Raw genomic sequence first — 9,867 nt, 5'->3', positions numbered from 1 at the left:
TTTTTCCAAACACAACATCCCTGATAATAAAATACGTAAACACAAGCTGAGCAAGGAGTGCACAGACCTATATAGAGGTCATTATAGAAGCTCTAACAACTGGTTAACTGACTCTACTTATCAGGTGCTTATAATACAGTCTTGATAATCCTGTCCAGACAGCTTTACCACTAACAGCAGCGGTTAAAACTGATTAAGCCTCTTGGATGAAGGTGAAACATCCTCAAGACCCCAAAAAGAAGTGAAGTTGCCTTTGACACAGATGTATGTCCTAAATCAAAACTCACAAAAGATGACAGGAGAAGAAATCCTGCCTGTATATGTGTGTGTTGACTCAGCAGGGATGATATTAAATGAGAAAAGTTGATCTACAGGAGAAAAAAAATACATCAAAACAACACTGAACACCTGAGAATTTTATGCATTATATTCCAGTTTGTTTTGAGTTGTCACTTGGTGCCTGAATTTTGTGTTTTCCACCATAAATAAACACAGACAAGGTATAAATTGGTGCAGACTGCAGGAGCATGTCCCGGAGGACTGATGTGTCCTTCAATGTCTAAAGAAAACCATGCATCACAATCAAGGACTACACGCGCTTGATGGATGCCGGATTTGACCAGTGTGACAACAACAACCCAGAAAATGCCTCATGAATCAGTAAACAACCTGTAAATGGCACAGGAATCCCACCAATGGCCGCTGGCCGGGGGCGTTTCTTCAGCCTTCACTCATCCAGGCGGCGCACAAATGATGGAGATTGACGCGGCGTCAAGCTGGCCGACAAAACACGAAACCAGACCGGAAGTGTAAAGATTAGCCTTCAAAATTAAACCCCACCGAGCTTCGTTAGAGCAGAAGAAATTATATGTATATGTGTTTTAAATCTGTCATTTTGTAAAATATCAATCACTAGTAGCATGTTCGCTCAGCCAGTTCTTTGTAGTTTTTCCCCAAAAGGCTAGTTGGCATTGTTTTTATTGTAGCGGCTGTGAGCGGGAAGCAGTTTACACGTTAGCTAACTTTACGGACTTCAGAGGAGCGGATCGGTGAAACTATCAGTAACTATCGGACTACTTTGCTGAGGGAATCCCTGCTAGGTGGTCGGGATAACTTCTGGTCGACTTTAGCTGCGGGACAAGAGCGGACGAATGCGGTCTCTGCCCCGGTCCTGAGCCTCGGGAGCCGCCGCTTACCTGTGGAGCAAATGTCTGAACTGGCGAGCAACGGTCTCCGCTCGCACCGTGTTGTGGCGGCTAGCCGTCGACGCTAGCACGGGCGCTAGCTAGCTGTATGGCTGGCGCTGTAACGAAGGCGATAATTAGCTAGCAAGCGGGGCTACGTGCGCTGCTAGTTCGCCACGGACACTTCGCTGTCTGTCCCCCGATAAAGCCACGTTACGGGGAATGTGTCGGGCGTCACGTTGAGGTGAGTGTCACACAGGTACAGTTAACCCAGTTTCACGCGTTCACTCGTTAGCCTAGGAGCTGAATCATTGCGGTTAGCGGAGCGCAGCGGCTCGGACTATTCCCTGGATTCAAACACATTCCACCAAATATTCTTATGTTTACTTCGCGCTGGTCGGAGTTTCTCTCGGTGTCCGTGGGTGGTGCGGGGTTTTACTGCATCCGTAGCTAACGGGGGTTGTTTTGGCTGCGGTGTCACTGCTTTTTGTGTCAGCGTTACGGGGAATAAATTCATATTTCTGCCACCAAACATGCCGAGTTAGCTCGCCTCGGCAGTAAACAGCCCACCGGCACGCCGTGCTGGCAGCAGCAGCCGGACTCCTCATCACATTCTTGCACATTAGCGGTGTTTGGATGCAGATGAACTGGTTTGTTCTGCAGCAACGATAACGGAGCAGCAGCAGCAGCAGCCACACAGCATCCCTGTTTAGTGGAGTTACTTAGAAATCAGCTCCTCAGCCTGCCTCTACTGACTCTGTCTTTATTCCCTTCTCTCTGCAGGAGGAGCAGCAGCAGATGGAAATATATGGATTACTCATCATGGCTTTCTGAAATCATGGAGTGCTTCTCTTCTTAGCATCATGCGCGCCGTCACATCAGACTCCTGCTGCAGAGATTTCACGTCCTTACGCGTGGATTTATCAGGCGGCTTTTAAACGGATGTTGTCTTTTACCAGCGTGCTTCCTGCTAAAACATTAACTATGCGTGTGTGCGGCTCGGATGTGCCCGCGTAAACACTAGCGTGAATTCGTGCGAGGAAAGCCCAAAGAAGGAAGTCCAGGACGGGATAGGCGCACACAAACTACCCGCTCCCAAAGAAACATGGCCTCGGTGTGGAAGAGACTGCAACGTGTGGGGAAGCATGCGTCCAAATTCCAGTTCGTGGCTTCCTATCAGGAGCTGATGGTGGAGTGCACGAAGAAATGGTGAGTTTTGGTTTTATTTTTTATTTTTTTGGTGGTTGGGGGGGGTAATAACAGGCGACCACAGTGCTGTCATTGAAGCCCCGTGAAAACTGAGTGTCTCTGTGTGTGCTGGAATGCTGAGCTCGTTCCTGGTGGCCATAATTCACACACACACAGTCTCCTTGGTGTGCAGGCATGTCTGTGTGCTGGGAGGGGCCCGGCTGCCTTGTTAAATTGCTATGTGTGTTTTTTTTTTTTCTTCCCTTTCCTTATGCACCAATGTTGAATTTGTTTGGTTTCTCAGTACAGAGCCTGACAGAGGCTTCCCTCGGTCCAGATGTGCCGGGTTAAAGCTCCCTCTTTTGATCTGCTCTTGAGCAAACCTCTGAACACTTTGGGAGTCTGATCTTGACCTCCGACCTCTGACCTCGCAGGAACCTGGCGAACTATTATGGAACTATTATTCTTTTAAAATCGTGGTCTTTTCGTACGTTGCTTGAACTGATAACCTGCAGAACGGGCAGATTTGATTAGATTCAACTTTAATGTCCCTAAACAAATAACCCTAAGGCCACGAAATGCAGTTTGGCATCCAAGCAAAAGTGCAAAAACGGCAGTAAAGTGCATTATTTCCTGGATGGTACATACAGGATGGTCAGCACGCTATGAACACACTAATATATGAGTGTACAGATGTGGATAAAATACAAAATAGATCATCTAAATCTACAGGAAGCGATAAGTAGTGGTATAAGCACTATGAACAGTATAAATAGCATGGATAGTACAAACTGTGGGAACAGTATAGACATCATAAACAGTGAATATAGGATGAAAACAGGAGACGCATGCAGTTTTGTTTACACAGTATGAAGTCCAGGGTGGTTTTCCTTCATGTTTATGCTCATTTCTATTAAGATACTGAAACTATGAGTTGCTGAGGCTGCAAAAATCTGCTCACTGGTTCAGTTTTCTCAATGTCCTGCTTGTCACAAGTCCAAATGAACTGACTGTATTGACACTGCAGTATGCAAACACCCAGACCTTTAACTGACACGTAATAAAAAGCCAGCATAATCCCGCGTTTGCTCTTCTGTGACAGCAAATATCCACCCTGACATGATACCGTACATGTTGTGGCTTAAACAGTTGCTCGAGTGTAGGAGTACAACCCAAATATACGTCTAAAGTGATGAATAAATGAATGAAATTGGGTGCAGTGAGGTGGACGAGGTCTCGGGTGTGTTCCTCAGAGGTGGAGATGAAGTGGAGAGATAGCTGGACGCATGCTACGCTCCCGCCTGCAGCTATTTGTCCTGTCAGGAGGGAAACGCCGGGGCTTGTAAAAGAAAAGATGTAGCCCGCAGACACGGATTCTCAAGCGGCTCGCCGTAGGCGTGACTAACGCAGCCCCACAGAGCCTCGACCTGGGACAGATGTTAACGTGTTGGAGAATGGAATGAGAAAAATGTACATCTCTTCCCAGAGCAAAGGGTGGGTGGGCTCAGCGCATAGTCAGGAGTACACTTTGTTTTGCAACCTAAGCTGGGCTCTTTCATGCTATTAAATATCAGAAATGTGTGTACATAGCTGTTTGTGGTTGGACCAGTCAGGTCTTATCTGTAGTCGTTGAGGATTACAGGCCTGAAATCTTAAGTTTATCAACCCTCGGAGATGAAGGGCGCTCGTGTTTTGCTGTCTGTCGGCTACATCACTTTCATGTTTTACATTTAGCAAAGAACTGCTCGATGTTTGATGCTTCCATCTTAAATGTCAGCTTTACTGCTTGAACTGGTGTTTTAAATAACTCCCACCGACGTGAGAAGTGTCAGTCTTTACATCCAGCGCGGTGCTGAGCGTGTTGCCTCAGGGGCTCGGCTCGTCTTCGAGTCAATGTTTGTGTGTGTGAGAAAGCTTTGGCTCACGGTTTCGGCCTTCCTTGGATTTCATCAGCACGGTATGTTATTGTTGCAGTGGAAATTTTCCATCTGCGCACGCTGGAAACAGTCCCCAGAGCTCCAACCCTGAAGCCTTCACAAGTGATTTTTTAAAAACTTTTTTTTTGTGAAAGCCCACAGCCCTTTAATTTCTGGAATCAATAACAGGAAGAAAGACTGAATGCGTGTTTTGTGTTCGTGCACGTGCGTGCGCCCGTACGTACTGTAAAGGTGTGGGAGCTTTGAATGTGCATTGTGTGAAATGTAAAGCGTTTTTGCACTCTTGGCTGGGACTCAAAAGGCTCGGCACAATAATCTCCAACGTCTAGATAATTTCAGAGAACACTTTAAACAAAGGTAAGAAGTTCAAGGGTGCGTGGTTCTCCGTGTGTGATTGCCGCGCCTCAGGTGATCAGCCGCTCGACGCCTCCTGTCATGTGGATGTGGGTTGAGCTTCAATGAGCATCTTCATTCAGGCAGAATGCATGTTTTGATGCTCAAGTCTTTTTTTTATCTTCCAAGGTAACACTTCTTAAATCTAAGGTAGAAGAGTCAGAAAGTTGGAGTATCTCTGGATGAAGTTGATGGAAGTTTACGGGCCGCCATCAGTCAATCTGTTCAGTCTGGTGTTGTTATAGTCAGTTGGTTGTATTAAAAGACAGTCAGTGAGAAATAGGTTTTAGCTAATTACCCTTCTTTTTATTGGAAAAGTTTGCTCCACGTTATTGTTTCCATTGTGCTGATGGAAGGACGGTGCTGATGCAGGGAGTTTTCTCTCATAATTTCTGTTTTTAGAGCCACTTCTGGTCTTTATCTGCGCTCTCGTTGCTCCATTCAGCCGATCTGCAGAGCTCAGGGAGTTAACAGTCCACTCACACATCCATTTCAGACTCCACAATCAATTCTGACCGGCCATTAAAACATTAATGAGTTCAGTGTTTTTGTTTGCCAGTGAAACGAGGCACCATTCAGCGTTGCAGCGCGGCCTTTTAGAACTTCATATATTACATTTTGTCATGAAAAATTAAGCGTGTTTTTTTGGTTGACTTTCATTTGAAGCGTGTAATTAGGTTTATTTATGCCAAGGTTGGAACGTAACCTCCTCAGCACAGTTTTTAATCTCATCGTTCACCTCTTTGCAAACTGGGGAATTGACCTCTATTTGTATTCTTAGTCTGCGTTATAATTAAGTGATTTCTTATACACATTCGTTGTTTGTGCAGGCTGTATATAATAACACATCTGGTTACTTTCTACTGTTTATGCTGCCTTTTAGACGCTTCTGTTTGCCGAACACATTTCTCTGAAAGCTGCTAATCTCTAATTCTGTTAATCTCATGATAACATCACCGTCTGACTTTCTCACTGTTGGAATAGCTTAGTGGCTTTATCACAAGATCACTGATCAGCTTATTTGACCTGGCTGGCTGTGCACCTGACTGGTTGACTGGCTCTATAATTATCTTCAGCGGGGCTATCATTATCTAATGAAACATTTACATTTGACAAACGCAGAGAGGCCGAGGAGAGGAAAGTTCAGCCTCGGATGACGTGAAATGATAGAAAGGACAAGTTATTACAGACGAGTTGTGAAGAATAATAGTTGTGCTGCACTTTTATGACGCGGTGGAAATCGAGTGTTTGGTTTCTGCCGGTTAGCTGAAGCCAGTTCGCTGCTGATATCAAACCAACGTTCTGCCGTTTAAGCTCCACATATTCATTAATCCGGATGCCTGCTATTAGTAGAAGCACCAGATGCTGATAGTTGATACGTGGCTGTACGGGATAGAGTTTGTTTTTGTAGAATATACATAATGATGATGCAACTCGAGCAGAGGTTTTATTATTTGTGCTCAATCGTTTTGCACTTGCTGGCTGAAGCGTATGAATACAGCTATTGAAAAAGTCTTGGTCAACACTTTAACGTAGCCTGTAGTGTGCACTTGTAGTGTGCAAACAACAGCTTGTTGAATGTGCAAGAAACTGACCTTTCAAGGATAAATTCTGCGACCTGCTTTATGCGACCTTGGTAATTATCTGATGCAACGGAAACATCGGTGTTGTGAATCAATATTGAGTAGCTTTATCCAACCGTGCCTAAAAGCCTTTAAGGATAAAGATTTGTGACCTTCTCTCTTGGTACCAGATGATGCTCCCGACTTTTTAAAAGTCAAATATTCTTCTTGTCATCATGTTAAGTGTGTTTCATCGTTGACACAGGTGCAGATCAAACTGCTGTCCACACACACATCATTTTATCATTTTTCATTAAGGCTTAGGCAAATATTGTCTTTACATACAGGTGTGATGCAGCAGTACAAGGTCCACCTGCTTTAATAGTTGAATATCTCCCTCCTCCTGCTGCATATGAAGGCTTTCCTGCAGAGTGGACGGTTTCTTGTCCCCGTCATCTTTACATCGTGCCCAAGGACTACATCTGTTGTTTATCACGTCCAACCCATTACTTGATTTTTCCTGTGCATTGTGTTTGCACGGTGCTGTTCTCAATGCCAGAGCCACACATTTTCTTGTTTGTTTATCCTTACTAGTTTTTCCTATAACAGTGTCAATGCTCGCTGTCAAACATCCAGATCTGAATTGTAAGTCAGAGGTTCTCTCTGCCCCTTGAATAAACCACATGAAGGACTCGAAGCATGACTCTTTTGTCAGGCAGTAAGGTTAAGTTGAGGGCTGGTGTCAAACCCCTCAGATTGTTAGCTCATACCTCGTGTTCAAGTGATTGTCAGCAGAAAGGGATTGTATCCTGTGTGAACCCTGTTCTTCTTCTGCAGCTTTCTCCTGATGTACACGACTGAGTTATGTAACTGTTGTGCAAGTGATTTTCTGTATTATGCTTTAGATTGGGCTGCAAGGTGGCTCGGTGGATAGCACCGTCACCGGTTCGCGTCCCGGTGAGGACACCCGGGATCTTTCTGTGTGGAGTCTCCATGTTCTCCCCGTGCAGCGTGGGTTCTCTCTGGGTTCTCCGGCTTCCTCCCACACAGTCCAGAAACATGTTGAGGTTAATTGGTGATTCTAAATTGTCCGTAGGTGTGAATGTGAGTGTGCTTGGTTGTCTGTCTCTAAGTGTAGCCCTGTGATAGACTGGTTACCTGTCCAGGTGAACCCGCCTTCACCCTGAGTCAGCTGGGATAGACTCCAGCCCCCCACGACCTGGATGGATGCTTTAGACTGGTCTGTATCTTAATGTATAGAAATATTAGCTTGTGACAAGAGGATTGTTGGTGCACATACACAGAAATACCTGCAGGAGTCGGTGAGGTGCGCCGTTTTGTCCTGCTCCTAACATAAAGGTGCAACTCAGCAGGAAATAATGCATGAATATAACCCTGACTCATTGTGTTAATATTCCCCCGAGGCTTTCGAGCAAGAGCGTGTTTTCGTCAAACTGTGCGATAAAATATTGGTTTAGAAAGACGCTGGGAGCGTTGTTGCCTAACAGACCTGTTGACGAGCAAGGCGAAGACACGGGAGTTACTGGAAGCAGCACAGAGGCACTATTGATTACATGGTAATTCTGTCTGGCTCGTCGCAAGCGTGGCCGGTCACGACTGCTTCCTCGACAGGACACGGGATGTTCAAGAGTCCTGAGGAGCAAGTTTCATGTCGATCAGAGATGGCGCAGATACCCTGAAGACACAACACGGCATCAGTCTTTTCATAGGGGTTTAGTAATTCAGAACACACACATGCATGCTCTCAGCAGATAAACACGCAGACAACCGGATTTGCATTTCTGCTTTGTGAAGTTCAGTGGTCCTGCTGTGGATGCCAGCAGCACAGGAATTGGTCCATTTTTCAGTATTAAACCCGTGAATTGCTAAAGCGGCTACACCTAATCGTGCATTGATGAGAGTGGGAAGTAGCTCTGCAGATGTCAAGCTGCGGAAAAGGAGTTAATTCTGAGCTGCAGAATTAATATACACTTGAGGTTGTCACGTTTTTCCTGAGAGCCAGACCCTTGAACTCTCAATAGTTGTGTATTAACCAGCCCGATCTCATCATCAACGTGTCCTTGAGCTAAATGCTGAATCTCAACTTGCTCAATGCTCGTGTCGCTTAATTTAAAGTGTTGTGAAATGCCAGAGGCGTGTGAATGAATTCCCCCCAGTTCAGGCTCGGGGCTGACAGTTGACTAATGGCTAACGGTTCCAGTGGAAGTGACCGGCGTGTGTCAGGCTGCGACATGCCGTCTTCTGCCGAGCATGTGTGCGTTATGGCAAGCGTCCATCACGCCTCTGCCAGAGAAGCATGTTCCTGCCAACTCGTCTGACGTGGCTCTCCATTCTATTCAAATTCGAAAGGCCCTGACAGATTCCTGAGTGTAAGTTTGGCACCGGGAGACGCTTTGGTTGCCAGCTGATAGTACAGGGCCGTCATTTCTGTTGTGCAGGAATTTTTGGATAGAATTTGGATCCCCTTTGAAGTTTTGGAGAAAATAAAACTCGCTCTCTGGATTAAATGACTTAATTGCTTACATGTCGTTCGTTGTCTCTCCTCGCGGTCCGGCTCACGCTCGTTGGTTTACGCCTGTAAAATGCCAACATCGAGGAGGGGAAACATACAAGCGTTGTTATCGTTGAGTTGTTGTAATTTGCGCGCCCGCTCATCACTCGCTTAATTAGAACATTTGCTGTTGATGTGACTCTGCCGGTTGTTGTGTGCTCTCGGTGCAGCTCGCAGCTCTTCATCTCCTCCTCTGGTTCTCTAATTGCTTTCTTGCACCGTGGCTACTGATGTCATCCGGGCCAGCTCTGAGACTATCATTAATGCTCTTTTTTTTCTTCCCTTCTCTCCTGATTACTTGATCAGCCCGCTGCCTGCCTCCCCTCACTTCTTTCCCTTCCCTTTTCTTCGGTAATGGCACTTTAACAGCTTTGCAGTGGAACCTTTCCAAGTGTAGTTGTTCTGTGCTGCAATTATGGACACAAACAGGCATTTACACACTCCTCCCACACACCAAGACACACACACACATACACACACCAAGAGATGGGAAACATTGCAGGGTTGTGAGGCAGTCAATGGGGTGTTAAATGTGATGAAACCTCCGCTGGTGTGTTTCTCTTTGCCGCTGTCAGCCAGAGAAACACACACATGGCCCTGGAGACTGCTCGTCATTTATCAGCCTGCAGAGAGGTGCTGCAGGAGGACTCTGACTTTGTGCGTCCGAATGGCAAAGCACAACACCGCAAGCCGTAAAGTGCAATTTGGAAACCTCTGCTCTGAAAAATGCAGTCGGTGTAAATGGATTTTACGTTACACAACCGATTGCAGATATCGGATGAACATTTATTACAAAATATGTTCTGGAGAGTGGTGAAGTCGTGGCCTGTACGGGCCGACGGTCACGTCGCACTTCCTGATGGAGATGCAGTTGTGAAAGAACAAATTTAATATTTATAAGAAATACAGATTTTTAATGTGGACATTACGTGCAGTTTTGGTGTCTTTGTTTTTATTTATTTTATTGAAATTCAACATGTAAACTAAGAATTTTTTGGTGACTTTATAAGACATTAACTGTAATTTTAGGC

At 45.6% G+C, this 9,867-nt stretch overlaps 1 protein-coding gene across 3 annotated transcripts in view; it reads left to right on the top strand.

Moving 5' to 3' along the window:
* Window positions 1-1,042: 1,042 nt before the first annotated feature.
* Window positions 1,043-9,867, top strand: part of ehbp1 (EH domain binding protein 1) — a 182,243-nt gene continuing 173,418 nt past the window's right edge. For all 3 annotated transcript variants that reach the window (XM_008287212.1, XM_008287210.1, XM_008287209.1), the window contains exons 1-2: window positions 1,043-1,428; window positions 1,968-2,393. In XM_008287212.1, the coding sequence (XP_008285434.1) occupies window positions 2,290-2,393 (104 nt within the window). In that variant the 5' untranslated portion in view covers window positions 1,043-1,428; window positions 1,968-2,289. The remainder of the gene's footprint in view (window positions 1,429-1,967; window positions 2,394-9,867) is intronic.

The sequence above is a fragment of the Stegastes partitus genome, unplaced genomic scaffold (genome assembly GCF_000690725.1).
Source record: "Stegastes partitus isolate 25-593 unplaced genomic scaffold, Stegastes_partitus-1.0.2 Scaffold490, whole genome shotgun sequence".
Classification (NCBI taxonomy): Eukaryota; Metazoa; Chordata; class Actinopteri; family Pomacentridae; genus Stegastes; species Stegastes partitus.
This window is presented reverse-complemented; position numbering and strand designations above follow the sequence as displayed.